The sequence below is a fragment of the Trachurus trachurus genome (genome assembly GCF_905171665.1).
Source record: "Trachurus trachurus genome assembly, chromosome: 3".
Taxonomy (NCBI): domain Eukaryota; kingdom Metazoa; phylum Chordata; class Actinopteri; order Carangiformes; family Carangidae; genus Trachurus; species Trachurus trachurus.
In genome coordinates this window covers 6,494,993-6,517,046 of record NC_139893.1, presented here as the reverse complement: position 1 = coordinate 6,517,046, position 22,054 = coordinate 6,494,993, and the positions used below count along the sequence as shown (strand labels likewise).

General features: G+C 42.6%; 1 protein-coding gene across 1 annotated transcript; it reads right to left on the bottom strand.

Annotated features, from left to right (window-relative positions):
* Positions 1–60: 60 nt before the first annotated feature.
* tmco3 (transmembrane and coiled-coil domains 3) lies at positions 61–21,349 on the bottom strand. Its single transcript, XM_084001255.1, has 15 exons — positions 20,598–21,349; positions 18,964–19,097; positions 17,725–18,026; positions 15,996–16,163; positions 12,973–13,152; positions 11,943–12,143; positions 11,680–11,808; positions 10,950–11,042; positions 9,984–10,170; positions 3,967–4,084; positions 3,686–3,881; positions 2,636–2,786; positions 2,448–2,527; positions 2,205–2,354; positions 61–1,160 (listed from the first exon to the last, which is right to left on the bottom strand). The coding sequence occupies exons 3-15, from the start codon at positions 17,980–17,982 to the stop codon at positions 1,047–1,049; spliced, it is 2,025 nt and encodes a 674-aa protein (XP_083857381.1). The 5' UTR covers positions 17,983–18,026; positions 18,964–19,097; positions 20,598–21,349; the 3' UTR covers positions 61–1,046.
* Positions 21,350–22,054: the final 705 nt, after the last annotated feature.

Sequence of the window (22,054 nt, the reverse complement as noted above, 5' to 3'; positions counted from 1 at the left end):
ACAACAACACACAAATGTAAACTCAGAAGGTAAAACACACAGTAACACGTGGCTCGCCTCTTACACACATTTACATTGCACATGATGAATTATAAGACGTTTACAGCGTGAGAGTTCACGCTCCTCAAAGTGTTTCTGTGTCGAGCAGGCACGTTGAGTTTGACATTCAGTGGTGACGAGTGCAGGATTTCTCCTCAGATGTAAAGTCTCATGAGTTATTTTCAACGGCCACGGTGTTTGAAATGTAATGTACGGAGAATAGTTGTAGATTTTATATAAGACGAGAATGTGTCATCACACACAGTAGTACAATGATCAGTATAGAGTACACATACCATTATATTGAATACAGCAGCTAAGAGAGTTTGCCCTTCAGTCAGAAGTCAAATATACCTACATTTAAAAAGCTAATAGTCCCATGATTGATGTGATGTCCAATACAGGAAATATGGAGGAGGTCAGTTAAATGATGTGGAAGTGCTTTCCTATTAAAAAGAAAGACATAATATGCACTTAAAGAAAAGACAGAGTAGAGTTGAGACCCCAGATTTGGTCCATGTGATTACGACGAGGAAAACTTGAGGCTCAAAGTTCAGATGAACGAGCGTCAACATGAAAAAATACAGAAACAGTGACGAGGGAAAGTTTGTTTTTGTTTTTTTGTTCTGTTCATGAACACGTCGAAGAGAAAGAGAGAGTTTCAGTCTTTTGTGTTTCCCATCAAAGTCACAGATAGTCCCGTCTTCATGATTGTTGACTGAAGAGTGAAAGAGTTCAGTAACATAACGTTTAACTATTTCAGTGTGTGTCCCACAGTCTTTATGCAGTGAGGGGTCTAGATATGTGGCACTGCTCCAGGTTTGGAGAAAACGTCCGTTATTGAAATGTAGCGGGAGGACGAGGAGAAACATTTGGTCCAACAGACCACGTCATGTTGTGTGTGTCTGTGTGTGTAAACATGAGAGAGTTTCAGAAAACTTAACTCCTGCTCCTCGTGTGAAAGAGTCTCTGCAGACAGGAACCTCTGGGCGCCGGAGTCGCTCCGGTCAGGGGACGGTTTTGTGTTCGGCCCGAGGAACCCACCGGTGTGTGGTGACTCTCCACAGAACTGGCGCCAGCAGCAAACTGAGGGTGGTGACGCTGAGGACCAGCAGGTACACCTGAGGACAGAGAGGACATCGTTAGTGATTCATATTCACAAATCAATTAACTGAACACAAACTACTAAGTGAAATACTGTATATTGCGTCTGTTTTGACTAACAGTGTTGTGCTTTTGTTAAATGTAAAATTTTATACAAAATAATAATGAAAATTTGAAATTTAAACAACAGATTTTATTTCACAGTGACAGTAATTTAAACTTTCATGTTTTGCCGGAATGAAGACTGCATTTCCCATGAGCTCTAGCGCGTGTTGTCGTAAAGATGCTTATCTGGCTCGTGTGTCAGGGCTCCAGACTAACTTTTTTGTGAGCAGTTTTAGGCAAATTACTTTGGAAATGTACCGGTATTTAAAATCCTTAAGAACAGTCTCTACCGGAGCAGGCTGACTTTACTGTATAGCCCAGGATGGGTGCTCCAGTGTGGGTGAGAGGAGAGAGGAGAGTCAGGTTTCTTTTTCTCTCCATCTCGGTCTTCTGTCAAATTGCTCTGCTAGTCTCTGTCGGCGCATGCACGTATTTGGATGCAGTAAATCGCTCCGTCTTTCCGAGAAAATGCTGGGCGAGTCAACCACTAAATAATAATATCAAAATAACTACAAAGATTAAACAATATATTTCTCGAAAATGGACACATAAACAAGTGTGGGCAATGTAGAGTCATCCACATTAATATGAGACTCTTTTATAACCAAAAGTAACCTTCACTGGGTAATATCTTTAAAAGGTAAATTAGGGCACAGCAGCCAGAGGTTGCATCAACTCTCTCTTCACTTGATTGTGAGTCATAAAAATGTCAAAAAATAACTTAAAAAGCACAATTTTCACAATTTGACATTTTAAAAACTGAATAATTAATGAATTAATAGAACAAACAATTGACAGAATAAAGGAAATTCAAAAACAGCGCTTTTCAAAACCCAGGTCACAAAGTGCATCACACAAGACGGATAATTGAAAAGAAAAAAATAAAAGACATGAACTGGACCAGAATAAATAAAACATGTATGAAAATGAACTGGATCAAACACCCTGTCACCGACCTCTCTGGAGATGATTCCAGCTCGACGTGCACGGCTGCCCAACACGAAGGAGAACTCGCTGACCTGCGCGAGGCCGGCGGAGACGATCCACCGTATGTGTCGGGAACCTGGAGGCAAGATGGCCGACAGCACCAGAACGGCCATGATGAACTGGGAGGAGACGAGGAGCAAAGAGAAGGATGAGTGAGTTAAAGCTGAACTGGAGGAGAGAAAAAGAGCAAAAGAGAGAGGAAAGTGCAGCACCTTCATGATGACGAGCGACAGCGTGAGCACCAGCAGGATGGTGAGTTCATACAGCACGAACGTCGGGAACACGTGGAGACCTGCAGCGCCACAGAAACGACACACACACACACACACGATGAACCAATAAAACTTCAGAGAGCAACATGACGACAGAACTGAGATGGTTGCGTCACGTGGGATCTGACCGATAGAGGCGAAGAAGATGATGGCGAGGAAATCTCTGATTGGCTCGATGCATCCCATGACCTCTGTGGTGACCATGTGACCCTGCGTGGACAGCAGAGCTCCAGCCAGGAAACAGCCCAGCTCCATAGAAACATCCAGAAACTCTGTCACCTGGTGGTCACGTCAGGAAGAGGAAAACATCAACCGTCAGCTTCACATCTGAACATCTTCTCTCCCCCGAAATGCTTCCTGCACTTCAGACCAGGAGGGAGGAGGCTGCAGTGAACTTGATAAAGGACATGCACAAAATCCAGCATCTTCTGCATGACCTGATACCAGCAACACGAGGTAGCTGCACCTTCAGGACACAAGCTGAATGAACCCAAGGCCGAAACAAAACAAACAGGCTGAGAAGGTCCAGTCTGCACACGGCAGTGAGGCTCTACGATGAGACTTTTCAAAGATAACCTGTCCTTTCATTGTTGCTGCATCACCTGCTTTTAAACTTCTGCTGTCATGAAATCTTAAACTTGAACGCTCTGGTGGACAAGTTGTGACCTGCACATTCACCACGCTATGAGATAATAACAGAACGCTAAGACAGAGTTGTTTTAGAGGCAAACGCAGAAACTGCTTGCCAAAAAACTGCCCCCGACGGAAACGTGCATCAGCGGTTTTGCATGAATTTACCTCTAAAACAACTCTGTCTGGTAACGTTGTGTTATTATCTCATAGCGTGGTGAATGTGCAGGTCACAACTTGTCTACGAGAGCGTTTTGGAGTTGTTGGATTGTGTATTTGATGAGGGAAACCAAGAAATCCCATGAGCCTCCGTAGCGTAGCTCTGAGCAGCTCACAGCTCTGCTCCGCCGTTCTAAAAATAGCTTGCACCGACAATTAAAGGTAACGAACCTACTGCTATGACTATAGGGATTATGGCAATGGGTCAATTTGCCAAAAATGTTGAACTATCCCTTTAAATTCTGCACTTTTTCAGTGGGTCCTTCCTTCTGCTACCACTGCTAGCAGGAATTAAATAAATCAAATCAAAATGAAAGAAAAAAACAAACTGTCAGCATGAAGAAGACAAACGCCGCCATCCCCAGGACCAGGATCTCCTTGTTGCCTTTGCTCTCGGCGTGAAGCTTCTTGTAGAACGGACCAATCAGGAACGACTTCAGTAACAGACAAAGCAGCAGCACGGCAGCCAGAGACGCCAGGACCTGGGCCAGGAGGCGCAGCACACGGAGACTTCCAAACAGGAAGCTGTGGCGCACAGAGGGAACAATGGATTTACAATCAAGTGTTTATGTGTGTGTGTGTGGACAGGAGAATAAAAACGCTGACTGACCTGTCCAAGTCTCCGCTCTGCGCCTGGATCATAGTCGGCATGACGGCGATGAAGAGGCCGAGCTGAACGTCCTGCATCACCAACATCCCAAGAAGAACGCTGCTGTAGTCCAGGTCACCTGTTGTGTCACACACACACACACTTTTTAAATATCGATAAATATCAATAACAATCAGTTGTTCAGTTCAGTTCAGTTCAAGTTTATTTTTATAGCACGTTTAAAAACAACCATTGTTGACCAAAGTGCTGTACAAGTCATATCAGACACATTATATCAAACACATTCAGACTCAGATCCATACGCATGCACAAATAAACAGTTCCACAGTATACACAGGGATGCAAACGGGTCAGGACCAAAAAAGAGAGGAATTGTCTGGCGGGGGGGGGGGGGGGGGGGGGGTGACATTAACAATATCACAGAAAAGTCAATTTCCAGTAATTCAACCCCAACCAAGTATTGAGTGCATATAGATGGACAGTTTTCAGAAGGCCAACATTTCTATATTAAAAATGCTTTAAAAAAATAAAAACCATTGCAATATTTCAATTTTGGAGATACTGATTTTTAGGTCTTCACTGAATGTTAGTCATAATTATTACTATTAAAATAAACTGAAGAAATAAAGACATGATGGGATTTAACATCCCATTCAGTGTGTAATGGACATATAGGCCTATATAATGTGTTAGTTTCACTTTTTGAATTGAACACATTCTACATGGCGGAGGCGACGTCTTTAGGGCTTCCTTCACCTCTGAAACGGGGCAGAGCTCCGTGGAAACACCTGCCTGACACAGCAACGTAGGGAACCGTGCATGTCCGCGGCGCACAGCTCCACAGACATCACAGCTCCACAGACATCACAGCTCCACAGACATCACAGCTCCACGGACATGCACGGGGGGAAAAACGACGTCGCCGCTTTGGGTAACGTGCGTGCATGTCGCGCGTCTACATTGGAGGTAGGCTAGTATAATCAGAAACCATGAATGAGTTCGCCTCACGTGATTGTCACTGTCAGCCTGTTAGAAAAACATTTCACTGACCCCAGCTGAGACCCCCCCCCCCCCCCCCCCCCCTCAAAACAAAAACTCTTTGGATCTGAACGATTCACACAAGTCACCTAATTGACCCTTCGCGTAAGCCCCGCCCCCTTGGTTACTGTTGCTACGGCGGGCAAGCTTTCACTCCCAGCCATGCTCCTGGCAGTATTTGGTATCGATTTCAAAGGAAATATCAGCAAATTTCTGGATAAACTGTTCTGAGATAATAGAGAGAAGAAGTCACAAAGATCATTCATAGTTTTCAGTGACGTGTGACTCGCGCAGGAGGATAAAACATCTGTTCAACGACACGACTGGACAATGTACAGAGCAGCAGCAAGGACCGGTAATTTTACCGTCTATCAACCCACGAAGACTTACGTCATCTCACTGGTCATGAAACGTTGTCAAACTGCAAGTTTTTGGGCGATTGTGAACCACATACAGCTTTCGCTGCTGTTTTGTTTTCTCCCACCGCTGTATCAGTCAGTGAAAGCAGTCCCTGCCTGGAGGATCCCTCGCCTGAAAGCCCAGGTAAAAGCCCTAAAAGTACAGCTGTCATTTCGGAGGTGAACATATGGTTATCCCCATATTTACACTTGCTCAAGTCGAAAAAAAAGTCCGCTCGTATCTGAACATCTCTATATTGCTGCTGCCGCCGCCGCCGCCGCCGTAGTAGCAGCAGCAACAACAACATCCTTCTCTACAAACAAATGTTTTTCGTCCTAGTCTCAAAATGTGTCCACAAAAGCAAACGTAATGACTCACTGCGGAAAGCTTGCCAGGCCTATAGTTACGGTTGCTAACGTAGGATTGGACAATAGCCGTTTGTGGGAGGAGTTGGCGAAGGGTCAATTGGTCATGAAAAAAGCGGGTTTTGCATCCCTGTGTGATGTTCAGGGACAGTCAGGACAGTCTGAGGACAGACAGCTCTGAGGTTGAAGTTTATATTAATGCACCATGACACTGTGGCAGGTCTCTGTACTAGGGATGTGAATGTTTGGGTGGCTCACGATTCGATTCCGACTTTTAGGGTCACGATTCGATTCAAAATCGATTTTCGATTCAACCGATTCTTGATTTTCTTTTTGCGATTTTTAGTTTGCTTTATTAACACCAGACCATGTGAAAAAGTTGAATGATGATGATGTCTACAGACTATTATATCAGAAGCCATATTTCCCCCCAAAAAATGCACATCACATGTTTCAGATTTATTCAGCAGCAATATATTTGAACCATTTTAAAGTTAACTGCTACATGAAGCTGATTTTATAGGCTACTCTCTTTTCAAAAGCCTGGACTGAAGGATGTGAATATTTGGGTGTCTATTCGATTCAAAGTCAGTTCTCATGTACATGTACATGCACATGGACATGTAGCCTATCACCTGTAACAAAGGCTGCAAAAAAAAAGAAAAAAGACGGCACTCTGCTCTCACGCCAGCTCACCTGCAGCCTGTCTGCAGCGCCACAGAGGAGCTGCTGCTGCTGCTGGTCCTCTCTCTTCAGCCTGCTGTTTGGCTGCACTTTGTATGAGTTTAAAAAAGTGAAGATCTAACGTCACCTGAGCACCGATCAGCTGATCCAGAGCGCAGTGGATGTGGCTGCTCACACCGTGTCCGTGTCCCGAGCGTCCGACAATCGCGTCACATCTGACGCTCTCTGTCCACACTGAATCCGTGCGTCTGTTGGAGTGGAAGCACATCAGCTGTGCGCTCGCCCGCTCGACAGACTGGAGACGTAACTACCCGGTTAAAAGATGGGTGAATTGTGCCTTTTAAACAGAAAACAAGTTTCTTGAAATATATAGCCAACAGCAAGTTGTCTCTATAGTGTAGGAACACGAGTTGTAAAAAACATAATGCAGGGTTTTCTGTAACATTATAAGACGGCGCACCGCCCCCCGCCCAAGATGAATGAAGAGGCTATTAAAAAAAATAAAAGTCCGCTAGTCTCCTAAGCGGCTGTTATGTGTCGCACACACTGAGGTGAGCAGCAGCAGAGCGGCCGCACCGTGACCGCGGTCCGCTCCAGCTGCCTGGTGTCTCCATTACGCACCACGCGTCTTTTCAGTCACTTGTCCAAGTTCTCCTTTACTGTTTTTTTTTCGAGACAACACTCATTCTCTCTCTCTCTTTTACCGGCGGTGTCAGCTGATGTGCACATCTGCAGCAACCCAAACAAATGCACATGTTACTGTTGACTGGCTCTATTCCAGCCACATGATTGGTTCGGCGCGGTGGAAATCTCATTATCATTGGTTATTTGTATCGTCTGCCAAAACATGGATGACCACGACCACGTCTCATATTTCTATCGAGGAAAAGTTATTTCACAATTTATAGACACAACACCGACAAGCACTGAGAGCCGCGTGTTGCAGTGAAGTTATATAGGCTATAAAAAAAATCCGCAAATAATAAGCCGACGAAAAGGTGCAACTTGCCACTTAATTTCTTGTAGATATATTATTTGCGGGGGGTTTCGGGGGATCTGCTGACGGTGGAGGATCTGGGACTGATTGACTGTGGACCACCACCAGTCTGATCAGGTCCATCACAGCACAGCAGCTGCAGCACTGCCCCGCTGTCACATGACGCATATCAGCGCAATCTGTTCACATTAAACCGACATCAGGAGAATAATGATAATTATGATTAAAAATATATATATATTTGTTTCCAATTTTGGCCCCTGGATCATGATTTTTTTTGGGCGCATTCTTGGTAAAAAAAAAATCAACTCATAACAGTATACTGTGCGTCGTCGACGTTATCGCCCCCCCCTCTGTACTGAGCTGGCCGGTACTGGGTAGGCTATAGCGTCCTGCTGATCACCGCGCTGAGGCACCGGCCGGTCTGAGCTGCGTTCATGTGCCGACTTTAAAACTCTCCAGTCAGTGACCTGGTGGCGGCTGTTTTGGTCGTCAGCATTTTATCCACGCAGCGACCGTCCATGGCTTAGTGGTGTTTTATTCTAGGGGTCGGTGGTGTTTTATTCTAGGGGTCGGTGGTGGCTGTGAGACAGCAGCGGCTCCACGGTGAGGGGGGGGGCAGCTTCTGCTCACCTGACTCTGTGCAGCTTCTTCATTAAATCCAAACAGTCCGACACAGCGACGTACTGCTCCTCTTTGACTCTACGTCTCTGTAGCTCATCAGCCCGGAACTCGCCGTCATGGAGAAACGACGGCGGCGTTTGGCCTCAGACGTCTCGGACTTCCAGAGCAGCTACAGCAGCGTTGTGACCTCAACCATGGTTGGTGAGAGCAGAAATGTTGTTGTAGGCCTGTGCATATTCTCATTTGTCCAGGTCATAGTATTTCAAAGGAGGTTAAATCGAAAGCAACTGGACTTATACTGAGTCTCCACACCAGTTAGTTGGACCAGTCCCAGCCTGGTCAGATGCTACATGAACTGATGAAGCCTCTTGGATGAAGGTGAAACGTCTTCCTAGACAAATAACTAAGTCCAGTTGAACCTCCTTTGAAAAAAAAAAAAAGTTGTTGGCGGGCTCGTGAATTTTTTTTTTGACACGAGTCAAAAGGAGCGATAAATCGCGTATCTCGCGTTTGGTCGCGCGTCACAACTCGAGCGAAAAAAAAGCGTTCGATGAAGCGATGAAACAGACGAAGACGCGAAGGTCCCGTCGCCATAAAAGAATCGGGTGTAGCGTCGCAAAAAAAAAAAAGTCGCGTATACCGCGTCTCGCGCCTAATCGCGTCTCGCGCCTCGCGTCTTTGCGTTACGGCCTTTTACACCGCGGACGTAACGAATAAACGGTGACGGTGTGAACGAACAACATAGAACAGGACCAGACGTGGCGTTGTTTCCTCTTTTCACCGACAGCTCCACTCTCCCTTACTTACACTAACTACTGTTATTGTTGAGGCCAGAGGATTGTGGGATTTGTAGTTTTTGACCAATCGCAGGTTGTGCTCTTTCTGTTTTTGTGATTTTCCTGGTTCACACATGTATTTTTTTTTTTAGGGGCAAATGCGAGTGAAATGCTCGTCCATGGTGGGCATAAGAACATTTAAGACCTGTCTAAAATTATTTAAGTCTTGAACACAATAATTCAACAAATTTAAGACATTTTAAGGCCTAAAAGTGTGTAATGGACATACGTAGGCTATATAGCCTATAATGTGTTAGTTTCACTTTAATTGAACACATTCTACATCGCGGAGGCGACGTCTCTCCTTCACCTCTGAAACGGGGCAGAGCTCCGTGGGAAACACCTGCCTGACACAGCAACGGACATGCACGGGGGGAAAAACGGCGGCGCCGTCGCACCGAATGCACGCGGATACGCGCCGCTTTGGGTAACGAGCGCGCACGTCGCGCGTCAACATTGGAGGTAGGCTGTTACCAGTATAACCAGAGACAACCATGAATGAGTTCGCCTCAGTTTCACGTGATTGTCACTGTCAGCCTGTTAGAAAAACATTTTACTGACCCCAGCTGAGACACCCCCCCCCCCCAGCTGAGACGCTGAGACCCCCCCTCCCAAAAACAAAAACTCTTCGGATCTGAACGATTTCGGCGCGCTGTTTGCATCCCTGTATACATAGCTGAGTTTCCCATATTAACCAACACTGAAGGCCAGCGAGAAAAAGTAGGTCTTGACTTGAGCAAAGACTTCTTCATCTTCAGCAGATTTTATGTGTCTAGGAAGCTTGTTCCAGAGCCTGGGTGCTGCCACCGCAAAAGCTCTGTCACCTCTAGTTTTGCATCTTGTTCTAGGGACCCCCAGGAGAAGCGTATTTGCTGATCTTGTTTCTCTGGGTGCAACTTGAAAACTTAAAAGGTCACACAAATAGGGTGGGGCTAAGCCATTTAAGATCTTAAAAACAAACAATAAAATCTTAAAATCAATCCTAAATTTAACAGGAAGCGAGGAGGCTAAAACTGGTGTGATATGGTCCCTTTTTTTTGTGTGCGTTCCTAACAGACGGACACTGTGACCTACCGTCTTTGTCTCCCCTGATTCCTCCTGCCAGGAAGCGGGACACCAGTGGCGTGCTGGACAGGGACAGACAGGTGGAGATGAAGACGGTCTGGGTCGGTCGGATACGTAAGACTTGACCCCACAACAAACCGGCCCCGATCATCAACAGGCTCAGGTAGCACGAACCCTGAACTGACGTCTTCCATACCTACACACACATACACACACACACATGTAGTTATCAACCCACTTTATATTTACATAACTATAAGCAGCTTCACTTCATTAACGTTTGAATTTAAATTTGAATTTATTTATTCAGGATAGCCCCTTGAGATGAATCATCTCATTTTCAAGGGGTTCCTTCCGCAAAATGATACAATGATACAATGTCAAGTAAAGAAAAAAAGAAGTACAGTGAAACACATTACAGGACTTGTGCATACACACAGACACACACTCACACAAACACAGACATGGCTCTCCTAGCCCCAGCTAATCCACAAACGGCCAGATATCAATTTAGTAGTCAACTTAGTGATATCCAAGCTTACAAATGGGAACAAATAAAAATAAAAAATAAAATAAAATAAAATAAATGAATAAATAAATAAATAAATGAACAAAATGAGAGAGTCACAAAAAAATTACAGATATATGAAAAATCTAAGATATTGAATGAGAAATAAGAATAAGACAAAAAAAAAAAAATCAGAAACAAGAACAGGGAGTTTGCAAATGGATTAGAAGTGATGCTTTGAAGCCATAAAGAGAAGTAATAGACCTAAGCTGGCATGGGAGATTGTTCCAATCAGACGGAGCTTTGAACCGAAACGTTTCACTTTGTAAAATCAGATTTTCTACATCCTGACTCTTTATATGAAACTGATCTTGAGTATAAGCTGCTCACTTCATCTCTACAGTCTCACACTGACTTGGATATTATTGTACACTTTTAATTCTTGAGTCAAATCCCTCTCGTTTTACCTTTCGGAGGCGCTCAGGAGAAAACTCCAGCCCCACCACAAAGAGAGTGAAGAACACACCGAGCTCCCCGAGAGTCTCCACCTGCACCATGGACTGTAACACACAGAGACAGTGACGTTAACATTAAAAATAGACTTTATTGTGACTTTATTGTCCGTCTCAGTGAACATTTGTCTTTGGCATCGCCCTCAAAGTACAATAAAGAACATACACTGCAAAAACTCAAAATCTTTCCAAGAATATTTGTCTTATTTCATGTCAAAATGTCTCATTTCTAGTCTAAACTAATCTCTTTCCACTTAAAATAAGATCCATCGCCTAAAAATTAACTTGTTTTTAGATCATTTTCACTTGTTTCAAACTAATTTTCACTTGAAATAAGTAGAAAAATCTGCCAGTGAAAGCAAGTTTTTTGTGCTTGTAATAAGAAAGAAAAACTTGCTCCACTATCAGATTTTTCTACTTATTTCAAGTGAAAATATGCTTGAAATAACTAAAAAGTGTCTAAAAAACAAGCTACTTTTTATGTGATGAGTCTTATTTTAAGTATAATTAGATTAGTTTTGACTAGAAACAACATTTTGACTAGAAATAAGACAAATATTCTTGGTGAGATTTTGAGTTTCTGCAGTGTACAATCTAGAGACAAAACATCACCCGGTCAAAAGCAATTGTTGCGAACACAGACTGGTTTAAAGCTACAGTGACACACACACATGCACACACACACCTTGATGCTGTTGAGACCGGACGGACCGAGCAGAACTCCACAAACGATGTATCCAAACATCGGAGGGAGACCGACTAGAGTGCAAATCCAGCCACAGGGTAGAGACAACATCACCACCGACACCAGGTCCTGCACCAACACACAGCAATAAGAACTGAGGAAAGTCTGATGGCAACAACTAAACAATCTGCTCCTCTGACTTTTATTAGTATTGAATTAAATGAATCGAGAGTTTCTGCTTCTCTGAAACGGAGGTAACGGACCTTGATGAAGTGGTGGTCTGCTCTGGGCATGGTGGAGTCTCGTGGTTTGGTCAGGACGTACTGGTTGTTCTGAGAGTCGATGAGCATGCTCAGTCCCAGGTCGTCCTCCACCTCCTTCTGTCGGGATTTATTCTTCCTCTTCCCTCCGTTCTCCTCGTCCTCCTCCACCCTCAACACCGCCTCAACGTTCACTCCCTTCATCTGCACAACAAAACACACAGTGGGAGAAGGCACCTTAAAGTTTTGTTGATCCAGTTTCAGTCCTATCTTGAATTTTCTTCCATTTGGATTTGAATTTACTGACTTTCTGATGTGTGACGCATAAATGCTGAGTTTCTAAAATAAATGCACTTCTAAATTACTCAAACTTTTGTGGTTCATCATTCAATTTCCAAATGAAGACTTCATTTGCAAAAGCAGATAACTCCGTTTTTAACAAATTCTAGAATCTTCATTTTTTATTTTTTATTTACATAAGGTGATTTCTTTTGTCTCTCTCTCTCTTTCTCTCTTACTCCTTACTCTTTCCTTATGAGCTTATTCATTATTTTTGTTTTGTATTATTCATTTATGTATGTATTTTTATTTTTTCCTTATTTCCTTATATTTTACTGTTTAATCTCTTACTTTTCTACTTATTTTTCATTATTGTTTAATTATTTTCCTATGTTATTGTTTTTAAACCGTAACAAATTTGATCTTTGAATATGTTGGGTGAGGTTTTCATATAAGCCCTCTTGGGTTTCATACCTCCCCTTTGCACATCCCAGTAATGTTGATTGTTCATGTTGTTTATTCATATGATATTGTTTGTGCTAAATAAAAAAAATTAAAAAAAAAGTTGAGTGACTTTGAGATGTAACAAAACAGACATATATCAAAAAAATAAAGTTTTATTGAAAACAACACTATGCAAAGAATAATTACAAAGCCTCAGCTCATTTTTTTCAAAATGGCACTTACCGGTATCTGCTTTTGCAAATGAACTCTTCAAATGTAAAACAGTCTTACTTGAATGTTGTTTGCTCACCTGTTTGTTGTTGTCAAAGGCGTGCTCCTCGATCTCCTCCTCTAACCGGTCTGCTGCCTTCCTGACGTCCTCCAGGATTTCATCCAGCATGGACAGAGTCTTATTCTGGGCTAGAGCGCTCTTCACAGCCTCCTGCTGGTGTTTCTCAGCCGCCACCAGCTCCACGTACTCCTGCTCCTCCTGAAGAGCGACAACGTTACACATGAGCAGGTGGATAAACAGACATTTTAACATCAGTTGTTAACATTAAGCCAGGAAACACACGATGAGCACACTCTGAGGACATGAAGCATAAAATCATAGATAATATTACTCTGCTAGTGTGTGAGTACAAATATGACCAAATTGTTTTATCATACAATGAATAATTTGAACATAAAGTTTTGCAGAATGAAACAATCATGTATAGAGTTGCAGCTATTATTAAAGTATTTGATCAACAAATAATTAATCACTTATTAGAGTTGTTTAATCAAGTTAAAATCAATGCCCTAACCAGGGATGCAAACGGGTCAGGACCAAAAAAGAGAGGAATTGTCGTGGGGGGGGGGGGGGGGGGCTCACCATTAACAATATCACAGAAAAGTCTATTTCCAGTAGTTCAACCCCAACCAAGTATTGAGTGCATATAGATGGACAGTTTTCAGAAGGCCAACATTTCTATATTAAAAATGCTTTAAAAAAATAAAAACCATTGCAATATTTCAATTTTGGAGATACTGATTTTTAGGTCTTCACTGAATGTTAGTCATAATTATTACTATTAAAATAAACTGAAGAAATAAAGACATGGGATTTAACATCCCATTCAGTGTGTAATGGACATATAGGCCGATATAATGTGTTAGTTTCACTTTAATTGAACACATTCTACATCGCGGAGGCGACGTCTCTCCTTCACCGTAGAAACGGGGCAGAGCTCCGTGGGAGACACCTGCCTGACACAGCAACGGACATGCACGGGGGAAAAACGGCGGCGCCGTCGCACCGAATGCACGCGGATACGCGCCGCTTTGGGTACCGAGCGCGCACGTCGCGTCTACATTGGAGGTGAATAGGAAGGCTCTGGGACTGATTGACTGTGGACCACCACCAGTCTGATCAGGTCCATCACAGCACAGCAGCTGCAGCTCTGCCCCGCTGTCACATGACGCATATCAGCGCAATCTGTTTACATTAAACCGACATCAGGAGAATAATGAGAATTATGATTAAAAAAAATATATATTTGTTTCGAATTTTGGCCCCTGGATCATGATTTTTTTGGGCGCATTCTTGGTAAAAAAAAAAAAAAATCCTCTAAAAAAAAGACAGTTGGGATGCATAATGTGTCTCATAACAGTATACTGTGCGTCGTTACCATGGTTGGTGAGAGCAGAAATGTTGTTGTAGGCCTGTGCATATTCTCATTTGTCCAGGTCATAGTATTTCAAAGGAGGTTAAATCGAAAGCAACTGGACTTAGTTATAATAAGTAAATAACTAAGTCCAGTTGCTTTCGATTTAACCTCCTTTGAAAAAAAAAAAAAAAAAAATTGTTGTAGTGAAAATAGGCGGGCTCGTGATTTTTTTTTTGAAACGAGTGAAAACGAGCGCTAATTCGCTTATCTCGCGTATCTCGCGTTTGGTTGCGCGTAAAAGCTCGCGCGAAAAAAAAGCGTTCCTCGTGTGCCCCTTTGGGTCTTCCCACCAAACACGATGAAATAGACGAAGACGCGAGGGTCCCGTCGCCATAAAAGAATCGGGTGTAGCGTCGCAAAAAAAAAAAAGTCGCGTCTACCGCGTCTCGCGCCTAATCGCGTCTTTGCGTCACGGCCTTTTACACCGCGGACGTAACGAATAAACGGTGACGGTGTGAACGAACAACATAGAACAGGACCAGACGTGGCGTTGTTTCCTCTTTTCACCGACAGCTCCACTCTCCCTTACTTACACTAACTACTGTTAATTGTTGAGGCCAGAGGATTGTGGGATTTGTAGTTTTTGACCAATCGCAGGTTGTGCTCTTTCTTTTTTGTGATTTTCCTGGTTCACACATGTTTTTTTTTTTTTAGGGGCAAATGCGAGCGAAATGCTCGCCCATGGTGGGCATACGAAAATTTAAGAGCTGTCTTATTTAAGTCTTGAACACAATAATTCAACAAATTTAAGACATTTTAAGGCCTAAAAGTGTGTAATGGACATATAGGCCTATATAATGTGCTATAACCAGAGACAACCATGAATGAGTTCGCCTCAGTTTCACGTGATTGTCACTGTCAGCCTGTTAGAAAAACATTTTACTGACCCCAGCTGAGACCCCCCCCCCCCCCCCCCCCCCCCCCAGCTGAGACGCTGAGACCCCCCCCCCCCCCCTCCCAAAAACAAAAACTCTTCGGATCTGAACGATTCACACAAGTCACCTAATTGGTCATGAAAAAAGCGAGTTTCGCTTTTCGGCGCGCTGTTTGCATCCCTGCCTAACCCTAATAATTAGTTTTAGACTAGGGGTGTCAACTCATTTTCGTTCCGAGGCCACATACAGTGAAATTTGATGTCTATAACATAACATAACATAACATAACATAACATAACATAACATAACATAACATAACATAACATAATGAGAACTCTAAAATTCTCTTTGTTTTAGTGCAAAGAAGTACAAGTAGGCTACTTTATTAAGATGTTTACAGTTAATGAACTATCCTAACAAAACATTATGAATAATCTGATATTTCATGACAAAAATATTTGCAATTTCAACAATATTATGCCTCTTCTGTCTTTTATGCAATTGTCCAATTTTACACTTGGTAAATTCATACCGTGGGCCGGATTGGACCCTTTGGCGCGACATTTTTGGAGTTGTCATAATGGGCATTTGTAATAACTCTGTGACATAGATTTGTTGCTTGAATTACGTAAATAAAAATAATAACTTATAATAAACTAATAAATAAACTAATAATAATAACAAATTTTTAGATGCAGCCCAAAGAGAATTGATTTCCTGCTCTCTGACTGAGTATCTTCCGCCCTCACCTTTATGGCTGCCTCCCTGAGCGCCTCCAGTCTCTGCCTGCTGCTCTCCTTCATGTTCACCACGTCCTTGTAGTCTCCCTGCAGCGCCCTCTGCAGGCTGTGCACCGCCTGGAAAACCAGGTGCTCGCTCTCATTCAGCTCCTTCTGGAAAACCTCCAGGGTGTGAACCTGAGTGCAGATAGAGACACAGCGGTCAGTCGGTGAGCTGTCAAGTATCTGACGAAGCCGCCGTATGAAAACATATCAGGATGTAACATGATAAACATAAACATAAAATACATAATTATTTAAGTCACTAATCAGGCAAAAATCCAGATTCTTCAATGCAATAATCTGTTTCTTATTGAAATGTTTTGGGGGGTTTTAGGATGTTGGTCAATCTGAAAACATTACAAGAGACATACTGTGAAGATGTGAAAAACATTGAAACACTATTTCCTGGTATTTAGCATGATGACAATAATGGTAGTGTCTAACAAGGACATATCCTGTGTACATGTGAAAACTGAACCGTGAGTATGAAATATGAACTTGTATTTGAGGTGAGCTTTTGTGCAAACAGAAATGTGTCAACACAGAGTCATTGGCCCATGTGACACACTAAATTCACTACCAGAGTGATTTGCTAGAAACATACACAGTCATTAACACAACACTAAGTTCTGCCCCTTGCTCTTTACACTTCAAGATTCAAGTGGCCCAATTCCGATTGTTTCCTCTCAAGTGGCACAGATTGGATCTGTAACATTCACATGTAAACGGGGGAAAAAAAACACATGAAATCGGATATTGTCAGATCAGATTCAGGCCCCTGTTATATGTGGAAATAAATCAGATACAAACGGATATCTGTTAATAAATCTGTAGTCTAAACAGATTGGATCTTCCTGACAATGCGTGTCGTACATTATCATTATCAATAATAATAATATTAATTCCCATGCCCACACGTTTCGCTGAACCTCTGTAGCCCGTGATTGACACGTGGGGCTGACCTGGATGACCATGGCCAGCTGTGGCCGGCTGTGGTCACTGTCACAGGAATTACATCTTCATGGTGTCCACGTGCCTGTTTTTTTTCCTCACTAGTTCTTGTTTTCATATAACATTCATTTATATGCAGATCAAGGGCAAGTGAGGGAGTGTGAGAGAGAGAGAAACACCAGATTTCACGTTGGCCTACCGGCAAAAACTGAAACGAGCCGATTAGAAATAAAGAGAGGAAAAACAAATAATGTACACATATGTGTCGGAGAGGTTTTGTCCCGTCCTCACTACGGACGGAGGATCGGACGGTGGCACAACTGTCACTGTCACTGTCAGCTGCTCATCAACAGCTCCGCTCCACGCAGCCACTTCACTAACTTTATTTTTGTAAGGACAGTCTAGATGTTCAATTTGTAAGAAGGGGCATGTTGGATATAAACTCTGAGCACCAGACTCACCTTCGTTTATACCGGTAATTATTATGGATTTATAACGTGACCTACTGTAATAAATCTCCCGGCTTTAAAAACGTTCACCAGCTCATTTCCTCTTCAGCTTCAGGTTGTTTCACCAAGCAAAGCAGGTGTAAATGCAGATATGATATGAGATATGGGTCACTTCTGGTAGAACATGTAAATAGACAGTCAAAAAAATCAGATACAGGCAACAAATCAGAACTGGGAATCAAGGCCTGCAGTGTAAAGCCAGCAGCCTATCTGGTGTTTTTCCCTCAGTCTGGTACCTGGAATTGTCTCTCTGGCTCTGAAAGGGCCCGGTCTCGTCCAACAGCATCGGCGGCGGCAGCCAGCTTCTTGACAACCACATTCTTCTGGCGCAGGAGACCCACCAGCCGTTTGCAGTTGCCTGCCACCCAGCTGTGGCCCTGCGTGGCCCCCCGGCCCCGGTACAGCTTGATGGCATGCTGGGCCACCTGGTCCTTCTGCAGCGCAGCGAGGGCCCCCGCCAGGCCGAGGCACAGCAGCCAACACACAACCTGCATCCAAACCTCTACTTCTGTCCTCACCAGCGCGTGGAGAACGAGATCTGGGAGCAGGAAAAGAAAGAGAAAGAGCAGGAGAAGCCACACACTGTTGGACTGTGTAGTATATACACCTCATACACTTTCATGATGCATTAAACATTCAACAGCTTTCCTGTGTGATCTGGATGGACTTCAATATACAAAGCAGGACAAACACCTTTTGAGTGTGAATGTAAAAAGGCTTTGACCGAAAGACAAACCAACAATAAATGAGTGGATTGATGTAATTTATAATATATATGTTATGAGAAAATGACATTCATTGATTGATATTTTTGAAGAGAATTGGTCAAAATGGCTACGTGTCAACTACAAGACCTGATTTCATATGGCAAAGATAAGGTCAAACCCTTTAGGAAATGTTTTTCCCTATTTTGAAGCAGCATCTTTATATTTTTATGTATGATGTGCTTATTTTGACTCTGCTGCTGTTTTTCTCCCCTTGTCATGTTATGTTATGTTTATGTTGGATGTTTTGTGCCCAGTCGGCACATATGTGCATGAAAACGAATAAAATACAAAAAATACACCATCTACTCCTTCTTGATTCATGTTTGTGAAACTAGAGCACTCAGCTTTATATTTCTCGAGTGTGAAATAATAAGCGTGGGACAGTGTGCGATCTCAAGAGGTGGTTTCATCTTTGTGCTGGGTGTGGAGCAGCTTAAACAACAGCTGTGTACGCACGCACACCTGTGGCCTGTCCTGCTGCTTACCATGAATTGCTAATGGCACTTGTGGAGCAGGTCACATTCCTGTGGTGTTTGCTATTCTGCCTATACTACTCCTTAATGTGACGCTGCATTTCTATCTGCACTACCAATTCAAAAGTCTGAGGGGCGGCTCCAGTTCCTCCACCCCTGGCACCGTGCGCCTGCTTCACACATTAATCATCTGCTGCACCAGAACAACGTCTGAATGCATCCGACCGGTCCGCACCTTTGTGAGCATGAGGCAAACGGAGCGACGTTAACTTTCCAAACTCCTCCTGTGTCCTTCTTCCTACAACTGGACTGCAGCCACTCTGCTACTGTTGCTGGAAATCAATGGCACCACTGTTCGGTGCTTGGCTGCTGAAAAGAACAAGCACACACACACATACACACAGGCAGATATGACCTCAGTTACTTAGGTTTTAAAAGGTATTACACATATTTCAACCTTTTAGATTAGAGGGCAGACGCAATTAAACTAAATAACCAAAACTCTACAAGTCATTTAAACATTCTCCTTTTTCTTTTACGTCTTTTGACCTTGAACAGAGCGCTCGATGGCCACAGGACTGTTCAACCACAAACATCTGCACCAGTGGCAGAGAGAGTATTCACATCATTTAGTATGAAATAAATGAACACCACACTATAAAATTACTCTATTTTAAGTGTTCAGCCTAGATTTATTGAAATATCAGTTACAGCATCTAATGCCAAAAGTAAAAGTGCCCAAGTGCCAGCTTCATGTTATTGATAGATTTATATGTAAGTTGTATCATGTAGTTGGTTGGGTAGAGCTTCATTAACTGTTGGGTGATTTAATCAATGACATTAACTGATAACCTGATCATAGCACACCTAATTCTGTTAAAAACTTACATTGAAAAGTGTAATTGATTAAAACATGCAGTAAAATTGATAGATTAAATGATAATAACTTTGATAAGTGATTAACGGCTCAATTAAAAACACCACTCATTCGATGACTCAACTGATAAAACATCTAATTTACATCTCATTTAATTTACATAATAATGGACCCTAGGAAATCACAATGCAGCTCTATCACTGTTCTGTGATGTTTATGGACTTGATTAAGCAATGAAAATTAGAGGGATTGGTCAAAAACCATCAGTTGATTAATCAATAAGTTGACCAAGAAATTATTTAGGTCATAATACAATCATTTTTGTATTTTTTCCAGAAACAAATGTCAAAGACTTTTTGATATAAGTATCTCTATATCAGGATTTGATGCTTTTCCTCAACACACATACTAACAAACTGATTATTGCTGGATTTTGGACTGTTGATCAGACAAAATAGGACATACAGAGGTGTGTCTCTATTTTCTGGCATTTTGAGAGATAATAACTGTTCTATAGGTGCAAAGTTACATTAGAAGGACAACAAACTAAAGTGTGTCCAAGCAAATTGAGAATACATAATATTATTGAATGACCCCATCACTAAACTTACGTATGGTGTCATGGGTATGCTGTACAGTGTGGGAATAAAGGTTGAATTATGCAAACTGTGACATTACTATGTACTATCTATCGTACTGACGGAAATTAGCTTGGATACACTTTATAATTAAGTACAGTAACTCTGCAGCACTGGTCTGCATTAAGGTTTAGACTGGTTGTCATGTCTGGTTACCTAAAGCAGGTCGTTACAAGTACATAACAGCAGAGTAACATCCCCAAAAACCTGAGCACAGACTGACACACACACGGGACAAACCCGGAAATAATTCACATGTTCAGTGATTCCCAAACACACACACACGAAAAACATGATCATATCCAAAGATAATAAACAAAAAGGGAATCAAAATAAAAAAGGCTGTGAAAGTACCTGTGAAACATGTGAACTGCCCTCGCTCTCCACGACCGAAGAAGAGGCACAAGAAGACGGGAACAATCATGTTGTTGTGCCGCAGCAGCAGCTCCGGCTTCGGCTCCAGCTCCAGCAGCTCCTCCACTGACACCGACACCCCCCCTTCTCCTCCTCCTCCTCCCCTGCTGCTGCCACATAGCTCAAGTCGATGCAGGCGTTTACCGGTGGTGGTTCACTTCACTGGGCGACTAAACTTCTTGCTGTTTACTCCACGGACCAACAGCCGTTAAGGGTGACCGTGTGCTAGCCAGCAGCTAGGTAGCTAACTTATTATAAACTGGAGGCTAACGTTCTGTTTCTAACGTTACCAGCGTTACTAACGTTACGACGCCCAGGTAAGAAGAACGAGCAAGCAACCGGTGTCGGTAAAAACCAAACATTATCCAACAAACTGGACGTCATTCACACGGTTTGTGTGTATAAAGTTCAAACTGTGTGAGTTTTTTTTAGCTGAAAGTAAAGCTGTCACACACACACAGTCACACACTCACTCACAGTCACGCTAACGTTAGCAAAAGAAACACAACAGCGTCGTCGTGTTACGTTGTCAGTTGAAATGGAACGTTAACACAAACCGCCTCTAAAATTATGCAACTGTTTGGTTTGTTTCCTTGTTGTTGTCAGGTTTTTTTTCTTCCTTCTGGCCATAATCGCGTCCATTTAATTTGAGATCCATTAATCTTCAGATGTATTACTTCCTAAACATGTTTTTTTTTCATCCTGCTTTATTGACAACAACACAGGAGTAGACACAGGGATGAACACAAACAAGAAAGTGTAGGATACAATATTAAAATACACAAACATACAATCATAAACACGCCAGAGGTGGTTAAAGGTGACAACAAGAGAAAGAGAGAGACAGAAAAAAGACGTATTCAATGAATATTCTGTCAAGCTTACACAGATCATATGTTTTAACAGCTCCTTTATTTACTTCCTAAACATGTTTATCAGATTTGATATGGGAGTTGTAGTTTTTTATGATTGTTTTTTTATTCGCTTGAGCGTTCTGTATTTGACAGTTGTTCTCGGTTTATTTTCATTTAAACACATCAAAAGTGTTGGTTAACGTTATAAAGTTCATTTTTTTAAGTGACAAAAACGCTATTTATTTAAACTTGCTGAACACTTTAAGTTTTCTCACTCCGGACCCCTTTACTTATCGTTTGTGTTGCTGCAAAGTTATATTGGACCATTTTGATTAGGCGTAAGTATGGTTCAGTTGTTGGAGACATGTTAATATTAATAGAGTTAAGTACTTTCCCGAATCAGTTGTTTATTTACGTTTAAAGCTGTTAAGCTAAGTAAATCCTCGACACACAGCGGGCCCTGTTTGAGTTTTGAGTGCAGTTCAGTTCCCCCCCACCCGGAAAAACTACAATTCCCTTGAACGCAGCGGCACGCCGTACAGT

Bases quoted from the DNA above. Each gene is read 5' to 3' on its own strand.
- tmco3 (XM_084001255.1), bottom strand. From the start codon at position 17,982: ATGCAGGTTGTGTGTTGGCTGCTGTGCCTCGGCCTGGCGGGGGCCCTC. The intron at 16,164-17,724 runs GTACCAGACTGA...ATCTGCACTCAG, and splicing joins AGCCAGAGAGACAATTCCAG to GTTCACACCCTGGAGGTTTT. The intron at 2,355-2,447 runs GTGCTGCACTTT...GTCTCCTCCCAG, and splicing joins TGTCGCTCGTCATCATGAAG to TTCATCATGGCCGTTCTGGT.